Below are 16,153 nucleotides of genomic sequence, written 5' to 3'. Positions count from 1 at the left end.
TGGTATCATAAATATTATAACTTTATTAAAATGAAAAGACAATATTCAAAATAATGCAACAAAATGAATAAAATCCTTTGTCCAATACTGTACACATAATGCAGAAATCAGTGCATTTTTCTTAAGCATGTTTTAACCTTCATTTAGTTCATACTAAAATATAATAAGCTTTAAATAGCTCAAATAATATTCAGCAGTTTGAACTGTAAACAGCTTGTTTAACTGTTAAGAGAACATTGCAGTAATGTACCTCTGTTAGTGAGCACCTTCTCCTCTGTGCTTATCTCTTCAAGATAAATACATGGAAGGATGTGAAAATCGGAACACAAACTATGTGTCTCACTGCATCTAAGTGAAGCAGCCAGCTGTGAGAGTTTTCAAAGCAGAAAGATGCTGATGTGACCTCTAGAATTCAGACATACTGCGCTATGGGTCAGAAGGGTTTTACTTAAAAAGCAAACAATCCCCAGGAAATACTGAATAGGAACCAGCAACACAAGACCAGCTTGTGTTGTATTTGTTTATTAATACAGTCTAAAAAAACAAAAGCAAAACCACAACACACATCCCCAAACAATAACTCTCAATCACATAGCTAATCGCTTCATTATTTTGTAAAACTGACATCCTAACACTGGCACCTAGTATGCTATCCCATTTGAGTCTAACGTACCCCACTGCCTCTAATACAGCCCGCACTGCGATGAGCTACTTCAGTGGGTGGGACCAAGCAGGAGCTGTAAGGGAGAATTAGTCACTAGTTCTATTATCGTTTTATTTTTCAAGATGTGTTACATGTACAGGTGACAATATGGTTGCCAAGTAAGCTGCTCTCCCTCCCTCAACAAGACACAACATGAAACCTGGAAGTATGAGGCCTTGGGATGATTTTTAACCTAAGTAGGTACACCCATGGTAAAGAATGGATACTCTGCCCTCCATGGAAAAGACTGCCTGCAAAAATAAATGAAACAAAATAGAAAAGGCCTAAAAGCCAGAAATCTTCAAACTTACTAAACAAAAATATTTTTAATGATTCTGATCTAATCAATACTGTATCTTCTTCCATTTGCTCAATTTTCAGTCTATCAGGACTCATTTCTCCAGCTTGAGTTTATTATTCTGAATATATATTACTCTAAGATAGTAACTAATTGGTTAACCTGCAGCTATGGTCTATGGTTATACCACAAGTTTATATATAGGTATGTAATGTATGCATATATAAAAAGCTTCCCCATCCTCCCCTTCCCACCATCACATCTTTAAATTATAGACTTGAAAGACTTTTTTCCAACACTAACAAAATCAGGGGTTCTCAGCATAATAGCATCTCACAACTGCTCTAAACCTTCCGCGTGAAGACAGAGAGTTCAACTATTTTATTTTGCAATCTAAGGGATTTTTCTGTGCACTTCAATCAAACTGGAAAATTGAGAACCATTTGCTCCTACATAACCTCTGCTGAACCACGACCCCAAGGTCTAAGGAGAAACCACATAGGATAAATGTTTACGCTTCACGTGGCCACCCAGATCCACTTTTGTTTTTGAGTCTGGCTTTTCTGCGGCTGAAGATATGCCGCAGTCAGCAGGTAACGGCTGGATTTGGGCGCTTGCAGTTGTTTCTTCTGCTTCCCTAAAAAATTTTTCATATTTGTCCAGGTATGGTGGTCGTTCAGGTAGTAGGTAATAATGGGTTGAACTAACCTTCTTCCCATTTTCAATAATGGGCAGAATACAAGGAACCTTATTGGCAGATCCTTCACTGTTCTGTCTTTGCAGTGCTTTGCTGCTGACATACTTGGGATCAGGGGCAAAGCTCTGTGTTGGGGGCATGACCCCATTGAGGTAAGACGGAAGGCTTTTGGGACTCGGTGTGCGCGAGTTACTCGGTGACAAGGGTTCTCTTGGTGGTACTTTGGGAGGCCTGTCTTCATCACTATAGGTGCTCGAAGTAACTTCTGCTGACCATCTTCTATAATCTGGCTTTACCGGCCTAGGAGGTATGGGAACTCTGGGGGGAATCTCAGGTTTGTCTTCATCGGAGTTAGGAGAAGCTCTGTGTATACAACAGTTGGATATCCTTATGGCTGGCTTGTTAAAGGAGCCAGCTGGTCCCGAATGAGACCTTCTTAATCTTCGGTGGGTCTGAGGTGGAGGAGGATTTGGATCTGGGACACCTCCATTTTGGTCAGACACATAGCTGAGATCTGCTGCAGAAACAGCTGGGGTATCAAAATATGCATAGTTGATTTGTCCACACCCACGGAAGCTTCGCCTGCCAGGAACATCATATTTGAAATCAGAAAGTGTAGAGTCTTCTAAAAGGAAGTCTGTATCTGAGCTAGTTAGGAATTCCACCTCACAGTCTGTGTCATCCAGAGAGAGGGCTTCAGAGATTGGCAACGGTGGAAGAGGCCTAGAACCCCTTTCACAAAGAGGGGCACAGGGGAAAAGGGAAGGGGAGTTTTTTATGGGTGTCAGTGGAGGAGTGGAAGCACAAACCCCGTTCACTGTGAGTTTCTTAAAACCACATACAACTTGATCCTCTTCATGTGGTCCCAAGTTTTCACTTGGGGGAATAAGAAGAGGAGGCAAGCTGGACTTTTGAGATGGACCATTTTCTGCAAAGCAATGGCCATTCATCGGAGCAGATTTGGAAGTGTGCCCTGGAATGAACAAGAGATATTTATAAAAGATCAACAATCCTCTCTCCACCTGTGTGAGGGAGAGAGTACCCCAGCTACCTATGCTTCCTGAGTGGCTGCTGTCACCCTGAACACCCATGCAACAACCACAGGTGTAATTAGAGAGCAGAAGATTGTTAACGCATATGGTGTGGTTCAAAGAACAAACTATCTCCTCTATCTCTCTTGGACATGTGCACAGTGCACACCCACACATCACAGGCAAGTTCTGTGACGTGTGCAAAATTCGCGGAAGAGGAACAGCATATAATTTACATGAATACCATACTGTACCAGCCTTGCCATTTAAGACATGCGACCATACTAGGCATGCAGGGTACCACTGAGGTAAGACAAAGTCCTTATTGCTAGCACATCATAATATCGTGAGTGAATGGACTTGCTTGCAATGTGTTCAGTTCACACACAGCTCTTGACAAAGATACAAGGAACAAAATATTCACATTAAAAATACTATTTTCTAAGTTTTGAGGAACATTTATACTATTTTCATCTACTGTCAAACATGCATTCGATATTGTAAGAAAGGTGGGAGATCTTGCCTAAGGTTTCATGAGGTAAAGTATGCATCAGAGCTGCAATGAGAACTAATTCTTGATTTTAGATCACACGTCCACGAACAGTCCTACTTAGGACTCAGTCACTCGGAATGAAGGCAGTGGAGTACAATAGCTTGAGAAAAACACAGTTACCTTCTGAATCTGTTGCCACTAGGGGTCAGGCTATTGTTGGAAATAGTTCAGGTTTCCTCATTTAAAAAATAATGCTGGAGGACAAGCTAACCCGAATCCAGACTGATCTTCTCAAATGCTTACTGTGATCAGATTTTCAGAATACATACCAAGTGGTATTAGGCGCTCCTGAGCAGAAGAGTTCAGACTGTAGGCCATGGTTATCGGGTCAATATTTAAAAAGCTGCTGAAAGGAGAGGAAGATACCTTGGTCATAAACAAAGAGCAATCAAAGCCTCTCTCATTTAAGTGTCGCTTATTTATCCAGATTACAGCAGCATTATATCCTCTACTTACTTTTTAAACTCACTGCGACTGCTCCAGCAGGTCTTCCTCATATTCCCCATGGCTCGGCCATTATGTAGAAATCCAGTTTTTAATGGGACTCTGATCTCCTGAGCAGCAACTCCTGCTATTGACATTGTGCCTTATTCTGGGACATCTCCAAACCTGTGAGGCCCAGGCATTTTAAAATCAACCAGTAGCTTTCATTCCCTAGGGAGCAGAAGAGATGAGAGAATAAAGAAAACAATTCAGAAATACCTCCATTAGGATAAATTACAGCAAAGCATATTATGACAGAATTTGGGGGGGGTGGATGCTGAATAGAAAAAATTAGTTGTGGACTTTCACTTAATTCTTACTGAATTAATTCTTACGTCTCATGAGGATACTTACATGTAAATGCTAAAAATGATTTTTTGTGTAAATGCTAATCCAAAAGACATGAAATGTTTTAGTGAAATGAGAAATAATCTATTGCCAGCAAAAGCAGACCTCCTACTGCAGAGCCTCATAGTTGCACAACAAATCACACTCACTTGGCAATGCACACAGACCCTCCCTTGACCTATTAAACCAGCCTTCTAAGTTACGGCTGCACTGGGCATGAAGCACCAGTGGATCCCGCTTATTTTTCCCAAGCTAAAAAAGTAATTGTATTTTATGCCACAGAACGAATATTCACTAAAACCCAATGCTGAAACTAAGCAAGAGTTTCTACAGTATTGGCACCTGACTACCCCAGGGTCTAGCATTTATTTGGATTTTGTATTTCAGGGTTGGCCATGGGAAGACAAATTCTCCAGTTACTACTTATTCAAGGAACAAACAGTAATATATGAAGATACTAATTTCCATTATCCTGTAAAAATCAAGTTCTGCAAGATTACGAGCTTCAGTAAAAGCCTGGGACAGCTTCCTCCCTCCCTTTTAAAGACAAACTTAAAGGTACATTCTTTACATTCTCCTTTGTGAAATACCCAGTAACTCGTATCTTGCTTAGCTGCAAGGCATGGATAACAAAGGCCAAGTACATTTTTCTTAAATTAGTAGTTCCTCAGCTTTAGGAACCCCAATCCCCCTTGTCAGATGTTACAGGTCTGGAGTCCCTACAGCCCCCTTTTCATTTTCCTTTTTATTATTCGTTATGTAAGTGTTAGTCAGCATCAATCTCTGCTGTCTTCAGATAGCCAAGTTTACTTATGGTAAGTTTAGGTTTTTTTCCTTAGGCACCAGGATATTATTTGTCAATTATCTGTATAACACTGACCCCTTTTGGGGCATGTACATATACACTCTTTAACACGATCTCATTCTCTCACTAAATATTAGTAAGGGATTAGTGCAAACAGCATCTGCACAGCTGAGTGCTGGGCACTGTGCAAAGGACTGAAGATGACTGTGACACATTTGCTGTGGGGGAGAGGTACATAGGTTTTTTTTTTTTTTTTTGCTCAGCAACTTCAAATCTATTATTTACAAATCTGTCACCTCCTACTAGACTGTAAGCTCAGGACAGAGGCTGTGTCTCAATCACCTTTTAACAATCAGTACCTGGAACATTAGTAGGTGCTCAGTAAGAGAATGTTTGTTGAATGAATGATTGTATAATACCATCTAATTATCATAATCAGTATCAACTCAGTATACACATTGTGTAAGGCACAGGGGTTTTTTAAAGCTAAAAACCTTTAAAAAATACTCTGCAAGTGTCTATTATTATTTTCCCATTAGAAAGGAATACAGTGAGAGTAATGCTCTACAGGTTGAAGATCTCAGTAATAAAGTAGAGAAGGGGATCCAATGACTGGCTCTCTGTATTTTACCCTTCCAGTCAGCTGTTCTATCTGGCAGAGATTTTATGATAGGGTTAAAATATTATTTCAGATAGTCAAGCATTATTTTTCTTTAAATCAGTCTCTCAAATATATGATAAAGAAAACATTCTGTCATTTAAGAATTCTACATTATTGAGAGGTCTTTTGAGGATTGGTTTTTCAGATTACTTAAATGAAGCAAATGTGTTATCTACCATCAAGCTATAAAAAATTTAAAAACCAATTAAAAAATATTCCAATCTCTCCCTCTGTGTACTTAGCCCAGTGGTTCATCAAGCTTTTTCTAAGCATTCTACAAGCACTGGCAAGACTATGAGGAAAGTATCTGTGGTAATATAAAAATGAAAGGCAAGATAGGAAGAAGAATATGGTATTTAAGTAGTTTGAAAGCACACGTTTGAAGATCGCTCATCCTGATTACAGGAAAATGCTGCAGGGGATTCTGGAGGCCCAACCCCCACCTGTCTGCAAGCCAACAAGTACTACTAGTAATTACTGTGTGTCAGCCTCCTAATGCCATCTACATCTTAGCTTTCAACAGAATGATTGTGTAACTATCGCCTCTGCAGAAATTGCCTTGGAATTCTAAACTTACATTTCAATGGTCGCTTAAAATTATTTATACGTTCTAGAAAAAGTTATTTTTTATTCATTGTTTCCATCACCTACTTGTTAGCTTTCTTAAGAAAAAAATTTTTTTAGTATAAAAAGAATTGTGTTCACTAAGCCAGCTCACTTCTGACCACAATAGTGTCTTTGTGTATTCATAGAAGGTGACCTGCCTCTAAATTTCAATGGGGAATTGTGAATGGGCCATGTTATGAAACTGTCCGAACTTCCTACTTGCTAGCATGGGAGACGAGGGGGGCAATATAACTGCCATGTTCTCTTCTTTTGGAAAATAACTTCAAACTGTAGACTCAAAAAGGGCAATGTGCTACAGGTTTGGAAGCAAGCTTTTAAAAAAAAAGTTCCTCAGATTGTAAACCAAGAGTATGAAACTACCTGAAACTCTATCTCTCTAAAAACCTTCTAGTATTCAGTGCAAATGGAAGGGGGAGGGGGGAGTAAATAAATCCATTTTACCAACCTCAAGCTAAAAAGAAAACTCTTCCCAAGTGACGTTTAATGCTGCAATTTTTCACATTTATCTGTCTTACAACTCATTAGAGGAAAACAACTGCAAAAATGTACCTATGTGGGAAAAACAATATCTAAAAAGTACAAGATGGGATTATGTCATGGAATCCAAAAATAGGAAGCGAATGTGAATCCAGGCAGCATGGTTTAGACGAGGACCCGAATAACCTCAGGCACAACTTCTCCAAACTTCATCAACTATTTTTAGCTTTTTTAGTGGGTCTAAAATTTGGCAGTTAAATACCAAATTTCAGATGTGAACCACCTTTTCCTGTTAACATAACTTGATTCTTTTTAAAATTCAACAAAAAAAGAAGTCCTAAAATCATTTGCTTCTTGAGGTTATCCTTTTATTAATCCACTTGTATAGCTTCAACTCATAGACAGCTCCTGAATCAATGACTCCAGCCTGGCTCAGGCTTCAGCTTTGCATTTCCTATTGTCTGGTGATTATCTTTCCACTTGAATGGCCCTCTGGCATCTCAGACTCTACAAACCAAACTCCTCCTTTCACTTCATACTCCATTCCCCACTCAAACCAGTTCAGGGTCTAAGAGGATCACACTTCTCAAGGCACCATTTTTAACCTGAGGCCATGTACATTCAATTGCCAAGTTCCACAGACTACTTTTACACAACTTCTCAAATCCTACCCTTCCATTCACAGGCATCATTCTTCCTGGGGTCTGGAAATATGCAACCTATTCTATACACCAGTACCAGGTCAATATTCCTTAACAACAGCTCAAACTAAGATTTCCTGCTGCTCAAAAAACCTTCAGAGGCTCCTAAATAAAACCTCCTCAGCCTGGCATTTAAGGCCTCTACAATATAAACCTAATTTATACTTTCAAGCCCATTTCTATTTTCCCCAAATCTGTCAGAATTCCATTTATCCTTTAAGGTCAACTCTGCCCTACCTTCTCCATGAAGCCTCTCCCTTCGTGAAACACCAGAGCAGGGGTGCTCTGTTCTTGGGTTATTCTGTGCTGGGCCCCAATTCCCATTCCACTCTTCAAATCATCCAGGACAGAACTGATGTCCGATTTATGATTTCCCCCGGTAAATCCTGGCATCATTCATGCCTATTATTTATTAAATGGATACTGAGAAAATATCCATCTCATTTTTAGAAAGTAATGACATGAAAGATTCACATACACTGTGTGTCAGTGAAGAGCTCAGGAGAGAAGCAGACTTATAAAGGATAAACTTAATGCGTGCTGGAGTGAGGCGACTGCCCAGTAATAATGTAACAAGCTTAGGATATGTAACAGGAAGGAATTTTTATGAAATTCATTTCCAGAATTCAAAGTAGACAGTGTGTAGAGACTGAGTAAAAATGATAAGCTTCAGTGGTTAACAATGTAGCTTTCTAAACTGGTTTCTGTTACAGTATATTTACTTGAAGCAACCGGAGGGGTACTTTCTGAAAACAGTGTTTTGCCTTCTCTTATCTCTTAAAACACTATTCCTTCTAGACTGTGTTTTTACTGCTAAATTTAAGGTCACTTTCATTTTGCTAAAAAAGTTACACCAAAAGCACACTGCACCTTCTTCCTTAAGGTGAAATCACATGCCTTTAGCTTGAGGATAGTCTCTTTGAAACTGCTTAAAAAAAAAACAAGAAAGAAAAAGAAAGAAATGCAGGCTACCTTAAGGCAGTAACCTAGATCTGCTTACCTGGCCACCAGATCTCATGAATAAATCTCAGAAGCCATCCATGGGAGGAGGAGGGGCACATTTTTGTCATACAACTCATCCAGTTCTGCCCAGTGCTTCCTTATTTAAGAGTGTGATGTAATTTCCTCCTTTCAATCTGGTTCTAGAACCTGATTTCTGTTTATTCACGGTGATAAATGGTCTTTTCAGTTCCATTTAAGAATCACCTACATTAAGTACTTCCATAACCAGGGAAGATAATAAGGTAACTACATTTAGAGGCAAAATTTATAAAAACAAGCTGATTTAGGAATATGACAAACTCCATGATTTTAGATCCTCCCCAAATATACCAATCTCTGCATGTTTATTTTAAAAAATGTCTAAAATAATCACCTGTGAGGAAATTAAAAAAAAAAAACCCACTTTTTTTTTTTTTTTTTTTTTTTTTTAGACAGAGTCTCGCTCTTGTCACCTAGGCTGGAGTGCAGTGGTGCACACCACAATCTCTGCCTCCCGGGTTCAAGTGATTCTCCTGCTTCAGCCTCCCAAGTAGCTGGGATTACAGGCATGCGCCAACACACCAGGCTAATTTTTGTATTTTTAGTAGAGACAGGGTTTCTCCATGTTGGTCAGGCTGGTCTCAAACTCCTGATCTCAGGTGATCTGCCTGCCTTGGCCTCCCAAAGTGCTGGGATTACAGGCGTGAGATACCGCGCCTGCCCCAGATTTCATTTTAATAGCCTATGATTTAGGGGTAGGAAAAGAAAGAGGGAGGCAAGTTAAGAAAACTTCCTTAGTTGTACTCTCTACCATGGTAGGCATAAATAGCCTTTAAATTAAAAACATAGATGCCTTTCAAAATAAGGTCATATTTTAATGTAATTAAAATACTCCTGCATGAATTCAAGAAAAGCTTGGTGGCTTCAGTAAATATTAAAATGTAGCTCAGTGTGGCAAAGATGAACATTTGTGTCTGTGTTTGCAGCTCCATTCCTCAGAGGCTCTTAAACATGTCCAGAACATAATGGACCATTTGTAGGTGGTGAAATAGAGGCAACAGAGAAAATAATTTATCTTCAAACTGTCAAATAAAAAATAAATGACATAATTTATTCAGTAATTCAGTATGCTTTCTAACTAGTTTAAAAAAAGGTAAATTAACAAAAAGCCCATTCCCTCAACTACCATAATCCAGTCTTTCGACCCACTTAAGCCTCCTACACAATTTTTTTTTTTTTTTTTTTTTTTTTTTTTTTTTTTTTGTTGAGACGGAGTCTCGCTGTGTCGCCCAGGCTGGAGTGCAGTGGCCGGATCTCAGCTCACTGCAAGCTCCGCCTCCCGGGTTTTACGCCATTCTCTCGCCTCAGCCTCCCGAGTAGCTGGGACTACAGGCGCCCGCCATCTCGCCCGGCTAATTTTTGTATTTTTAGTAGAGACGGGGTTTCACCGTGTTAGCCAGGATGGTCTCGATCTCCTGACCTCGTGATCCGCCCGTCTCGGCCTCCCAAAGTGCTGGATTACAGGCTTGAGCCACCGCGCCCGGCCACCTCCTACACAATTTTAATGTGACAGCAGAAAAGTAGAATAGCAGGAATATACTCTTTTATCCTTTGTATTTTTCCTACAGAGTAGCACAATCAGTAACTATATATACACACAGAGGGGAGAAAAATTATTTCTTTTTGACATATATACAATAGATTATTTTTTATTATAAAAGCAAATTCTAATCTAAAGACAACGAGCACAATGGTCTAATGATGGGACACAAGTCTTTAAAACTTCAAATTTATTTAACAAGCATTTAAGTTATCCAATGGTAACTCTAGATTGTTACAATTAATATAAAACCATTAATAACAACATTCACTGGACATACAACTGCCAGGCAAGCATGGTTCTAAGTGCTTTGTGTGTATTAACTTATTTAATCCTCTACAATGCTGTAAGGTGGGCTACTATTATTACTCTCACTTACTTGAGGCACAGAGTTAAAGAACTTGCTCAAGGTCAAACCTGGTGAGCAATGGGGCCAGGACTTCAACCAGACAGCCCGGCTTCAGTGTCCAGGCCCTTCACCAACACACCACACTGCCTCTTCCAGTCCCTACAGCTTTTTAAACTGGCGAAATAGGATCCAACTGAGTATAATGCTCAACTTTTAAGGGTAGCACAGATCCCTTTTTTTGGATTTACTGGTAATAAATAGTTTTTCTTGGGTAACCTGTAGCCTATGAAAGTTCTGTTTTACTTCAACTCCCTCAAATTCTCCTATTAAAAGTTATTAATTGTAGATCTGGCCTATGTATCCTCTAAAATGGGTGGGTTAAAGCATCAGTTTGACATTCTATTACCACTTCAAACAATTATTTTGAAGCCCTCAATCTTTAATGATACACTGATGCCCCACCATAATAGAACTCTTTACGACACGGTTATTTCATATAACACAAGTCTGTTTTTACTCGTAATAAGGGGTTACTACATATACCCAACGGGCCTCCTTTTAATACACTTTCACAGCATGGATCCCAATGATGGCATTATAATCACACTGTATTGTAAAATCCGGAATTTAATAATAGAATACCTTACATTTGTAAAGCACTCTACAAGTTACAAAGCACCTTCTTACACATTATCTCACTTGATCCCCACAACATCCCTGTAAGAAGAGGCAGGGATTATAATCTCCATTTTGCAGATGAGGAAACAAAGTGAGGTTAAATATCTTGCTATAAGCAAAAAGGCTATCATGGCTCTTCTGTCCTGTATTCCAGCATTTTCCCCACACTTTCACTACCTCTCTGCTCTATAGTATCTTCATTTTAGGCAACAACCTCATTTGTCCTTGTAACATTCCTGTTTATAAATGGAGAAAGTGAAGCAAAAGGCTGTTAAGTTAAATGCTCAAGACTTAAGTGCTGGTCAATAGCAGAGGCAGGAACAGAAACTCAACTCATAGTGCTCATTCAGCTCAAAAATTCTTAGAGGGGAAGGATTAATTCTTTTCACAAATATTTATCAAGTGCTTATTCTGGATTAGATACCATGTGAGGTGAAAAAGAGAGATGGTTGCTGCCTGAAGAAGCCTTCCATCTAATGAGGGAGGAAGAGAACAGACAAGCAAGCAAACAATTTTAGATGGAGGTACCTTCCAAGGAAACAAGCAGGGTACAGCAATAGGATAAGGAGGCAGAGGAGCATATATTTACACAGGTGGTTTGGGAAGGCCTCTCTGAGTAGGTGATTTTTACAATGGAAATCTAAAGGCTGAAAAAGAGGCAGCCCTGATAAGAGTCAGAAGACAATTCTACTGAGCAAATAGTTGTTTAAAAAACAATCTGTAATTAGTCCATTTCACATCTGGGGTATTGAATAAGAGCTTTTGGACAATGTCCTACAATCCTTACCTTCCTATTGTTTCCAAGTTGAAAAGGGCTCCATTTCTGTAGCCACACGCCCACATTTTTTGGTTTGTTTGTGTCTTTTAAAGACAGGGTCTCACTCTGTCACCAGGCTGTAGTGCAGTCATGTGACCTTGGCTTACTGCAACCTCTGCCTCCCAGGCTCAAGCAATCCTCCCACCTCAGCCTCCTGAGTAGCTGGGACTACAGAGCCACCGTACCCAGCTAATTTGTGTGTGTGTGTGTGTGTGTGTTTTTTCTTGGTAGTGACAGGGTTTCACCATGTTGCCCAGGTTGGTCTCATACTCCTGGGCTCAAGCCATCTGCCCGCCTTGGCCTCCCAAAGTGCTGAGATGACAGGTGTGAGCCACTGAGCCCAGACAAAAGCCCCACATTTTAAAAACACACTCATTGAGACCTGGAAGAGTGGTCTTTTTGTAACACTGCCCAATTTTATGGTGTGAGGAATTGGACTACAGTATCAACAAAGACTTCAGTTCTCAGAATCCTCCCTGCCACCTTCTGAAATCTGAATCCCTAACTTTTCCCTACCTTAAAACTAATTGTTAAGCTAGTAACTTACATTTAGGACCCTCAAACTCATTCGCCTCATCTACCTTTACAAAGCACGTGTTTATGCTGTGTGAACAATGCCAGAATACCACAACTGGACTGCGTTTACGAAGGGAGTTCTTCATTAGCTTTTATAAAGCCAGACACCAGCAAAGGATGCTAAATGTATCCAAATGTATCCAGATGATGAGGTACCGATTGAAATTTATTTAGATTAAGAGCAGAGTTGTTTCTCTGGTAGAGGGAGCCTATGCCATTCAAATTCCTGGAATTACCCTTGGCACCTCCTTTCCCCTCCTCTGCTCCTTTCTAAAGCAATCTGATGGTATGCAGACAATCAGGTCAGTTTCAAGCATGTTAGATTGTGCCTGTAATTTAGGCAAATTGCTTTGAAAAGCTACCATTAGTTTCAGCAGAAAGGAAGTATTATCTAGCTCAACTTTTGAGAAGCAGCAGTCAAGAGGTACTTTCATACAAAAACTCAAGCATAATTGAATCTTACAAAGAGTGACCAGGATTTATTGTGAACTGCAAATAGGAAAACCGATGATTGAAACAACAGTTTTACCTGTGAAAAGTATGAATAATTCAGACATTTCATAACAGTCAAAAAAAAATTAAACAGATTTGCTTTCCAACCCTTATCAATGACTGGTCCAATCCTGCTGAGCCTTAAAAGGTAAAACATGTTTTCATGCAATGATTTATCAACATCAACTACGTGCAAGGCTGCATAAGATAGAAGCTATACAAGGCAGAGTGCCTACCCTTAAGGAGTTTACAATCTAATATATCTGTCAGGTTATAAATCGTTAGTCCAAGACCTCTATCACTTATTATCGAGTGTCACCTGGAACACACAGGTGAAAATAAACCTCTGCTTGAAGTGAAGGGAATGACAAATAGTTTCTGAAGTCCATGCTAAATCCTCTGTTATTTTTCTTCAAACTTGCTAATATCTGGAAAAGAGCTTGCTTGATAACATTTTGGTAACCAATTACAGCCAGCATGTTAGCAAGAAACCAGCTTCTTTTATTTTGGTCTTTGCAAAATTTGGTCATTTGCAAATGACCTAGCCTGTCTTTGGTTTCTGTTCAAATAAAATTTCACTTAAAACTGTATATTGTAATTACAGAAACGTAAGAAAAGAAATGCAGTTAAAAAAACAGGTACGGTGAACTTGGGATGTTCAGTCTCAACAAATGCGTACCCATTGCATTCTTACACATTTATAAAAGGTTGAACATTTGTTCTGGACGGGGAAAAAAACGGCATTTTAACCTCACCTCTCTTCACCCCTGACAGTTGCCTAGAAACCAGTCTTGCCCTACCTGTGTTGCAGGTGTACCTCAAGTCACCAACACATCTCTTTTAAAGCTACAGCCTCCATTCTGACTTAAGTTTATGACTAACAATCTATTCATATTTTTATCAGGTAAGAGACTGGTTTCTTTCAAGCAATGATGAAATCCTAATAAAGACGTAGCAAGCACCAATACAGCACCATTCACGGTTAAGGAGTCATCTAATTTGTACAGGGCTATGATATACATATAAATACACAAATTCCCAATAAGCATTCGCATCTTGAACACATTAATTCTGCAGTCCCATTCCATTCAAAGCGGCACTTAAGACATTCAGAGCAAAGAATCACGTTTCTAGGAGAGAAGGAAGAGTTCAGAACAGCTCAGACGAATTTTTAAATACTGATTTCAGCATTACCATCGTCGTTGGGAGATTAGGCAGAGGGACCGGGGCTGACCGCCAAAGAGAACCGGTACCAGCCACCGCAAGCAATCACCGAGCCTCCCACCCCAGCTTTCAAGACAGGATTTACGGGCACACGGTGTCAACAAGACAACGCAACCCCGATTTTTACAACGAAAAAAAAAAAATCAAACAAGCCCCTAGCCCCGAAGACGCTCATCCCCGCCGGGCCACCCCGCAAGCGCAGGCTGCGGGACTAGGACTCTCATGCTCGCCGCTCCCAAAGCCCCGTCCGCTCCTGCGGTCCCGGTGCTGCGGCGACGTGTCCCGGGCGCTCGGGTGCATGGCCCCGGCCAGCCGAGGGGCCGCGCGGCGACTACGGCCGGCGTGGAGAAGAAGGGGGGCGCCGGCACCTCGCGGCGTCCCCAGACCCGGGCTGCGCCGCCGGGGAGGGTCCCGCCCTCCACACCTCAATGAGGAGAAGCCCGCGAGCGACCGGCCGGCCCCTCCCTCCGTCCCAGAGACTCCGCGTCGCGGCGACCCTCCCCGCGCCCTCCACGCCCCCGCCCTCGCGTCGGGGAGCCGCCTGGATCCCAGCACCCGACGCGGGGACCCCTGAGGGAACCGAGCGCTGCGTGGCCCTCCCCACCCCCTCAGTGCGCCAGGCCCCTTACCCCGGAGGAGCGGCGGCTGCCCCGCGGCGCCCTCCCGCGCATGTCCGTCCCGGCTGGCTCAGCGCCGCGGGCTCAGGGGCCCGGACATCGCGCAGGCGCCTCTCACTGGCTCGCGCTCCCGCTAAGCGAACTGCCTCGCAATGGGCCGCCTTCGCCGCGGCTGCCGCCGCCACCTCTATATATAGCATAGGATCCCTGGCCGTGAGGTCGCCTCCTCCCGCCCCGCCTCCTCCCGCAGCCAATCAGGGCGCGCGCCGCTTAAAGGGGCGATGCCGCGGCCGAGACGTTTGCGCGGGGCCCACCGTGGCGTAGCGCGGCGCTGCCGGGAGCCGGCTTTGTGTCCGGGGGAGGCGTCTCCGGGTTGACCGCGGCCGCAGCTCCGCTCGTCTGCCCGAACCGTGCGGCACCCCCGGGAACCTCTCAACGCCGAGCTTTCCTCAGAAGCCCGCGGCCACCTGGGCCTCGGCCGCCGTTCCTGCCCGAAGTGAGGGCACATCGAGCCTCGCGCGGGATTTCCCATAAATTCTGGGTCCGGGCAAGATTGTGTGTTTTTTCCTCTCCGCGGGCCGCCGCTGGCCGTGTGTGCCGAGGAAGCCCTGGAGGGGGAGAAGGGAGCCTCTCTCGACTGGGCCTGCGGCGTGGGAGGGACAGTGAGGGACACTTAGGGACTGTGTGGGGCCGTGAAGGACAGTGTGGGATGATGAGGGACGGTGTGGGCCGGTGAGGGACAGTGCGGGACGGTGAGGGACAGTGTGGGACAGTGCAGGACGGTGAGGGACAGTGCGGGACGGTGAGGGACAGTGTGGGACGGTGAGGGACAGTGCGGGATGATGAGGGACAGCAGGACGGTGAGGGACAGTAAGGGACTGTGTGGGACAGTGAGGGACAGTGTGGGACGGTGAGGGACAGCAGGACGGTGGGGGACAGTGCGGGACAGTGAGGGACAGTGCGGGACGGTGAGGGACAGCAGGACGGTGAGGGACAGTGAGGGGCTGTGGGACAGTGAGGGACAGTAAGGGACTGTGTGGGACAGTGAGGGACAGTGTGGGATGATGAGGGACAGCAGGACGGTGGGGGACAGTGCGGGGCTGTGGGACAGTGAGGGACAGTAAGGGACAGTGAGGGACAGTGCGGGACGGTGAGGGACAGCAGGACGGTGAGGGACAGTGCGGGGCTGTGGACAGTGAGGGACAGTAAGGACTGTGTGGGACAGTGAGGGACAGTGTGGGATGATGAGGGACAGCAGGACGGTGGGGGACAGTGCGGGGCTGTGGGACAGTGAGGGACAGTAAGGGACAGTGAGGGACAGTGTGGGACGGTGAGGGACAGTGAGGGACAGTAAGGGACTGTGTGGGACAGTGAGGGACAGTGTGGGACGGTGAGGGACAGCAGGACGGTGGGGGACAGTGCGGGGCTGTGGGAC

General features: G+C 43.2%; 1 protein-coding gene across 1 annotated transcript; it reads right to left on the bottom strand.

The window, feature by feature from the left end:
* On the bottom strand, positions 1-14,928 carry ERRFI1 (ERBB receptor feedback inhibitor 1). Its single transcript, XM_033228506.1, has 4 exons — positions 14,731-14,928; positions 3,739-3,936; positions 3,552-3,628; positions 1-2,671 (listed from the first exon to the last, which is right to left on the bottom strand). Exons 2-4 carry the CDS (start codon positions 3,861-3,863, stop codon positions 1,485-1,487), a joined length of 1,389 nt encoding a protein of 462 aa, XP_033084397.1. The 5' UTR covers positions 3,864-3,936; positions 14,731-14,928; the 3' UTR covers positions 1-1,484.
* Positions 14,929-16,153: the final 1,225 nt, after the last annotated feature.

Source organism: Trachypithecus francoisi, unplaced genomic scaffold (assembly GCF_009764315.1).
Source record: "Trachypithecus francoisi isolate TF-2019V2 unplaced genomic scaffold, Tfra_2.0 Lachesis_group12, whole genome shotgun sequence".
In the NCBI taxonomy this organism is placed as follows: domain Eukaryota; kingdom Metazoa; phylum Chordata; class Mammalia; order Primates; family Cercopithecidae; genus Trachypithecus; species Trachypithecus francoisi.
Note: the sequence above shows the minus strand (reverse complement) of the source record. Positions and strands in the feature narration are given on the sequence as shown.

Bases quoted from the DNA above. Each gene is read 5' to 3' on its own strand.
- ERRFI1 (XM_033228506.1), bottom strand. From the start codon at position 3,863: ATGTCAATAGCAGGAGTTGCTGCTCAGGAGATCAGAGTCCCATTAAAA. The intron at 3,629-3,738 runs GTAAGTAGAGGA...CTCTCCTTTCAG, and splicing joins AGTCGCAGTGAGTTTAAAAA to CAGCTTTTTAAATATTGACC. The intron at 2,672-3,551 runs GTATGTATTCTG...TGTTCATTCCAG, and splicing joins GGAGCGCCTAATACCACTTG to GGCACACTTCCAAATCTGCT.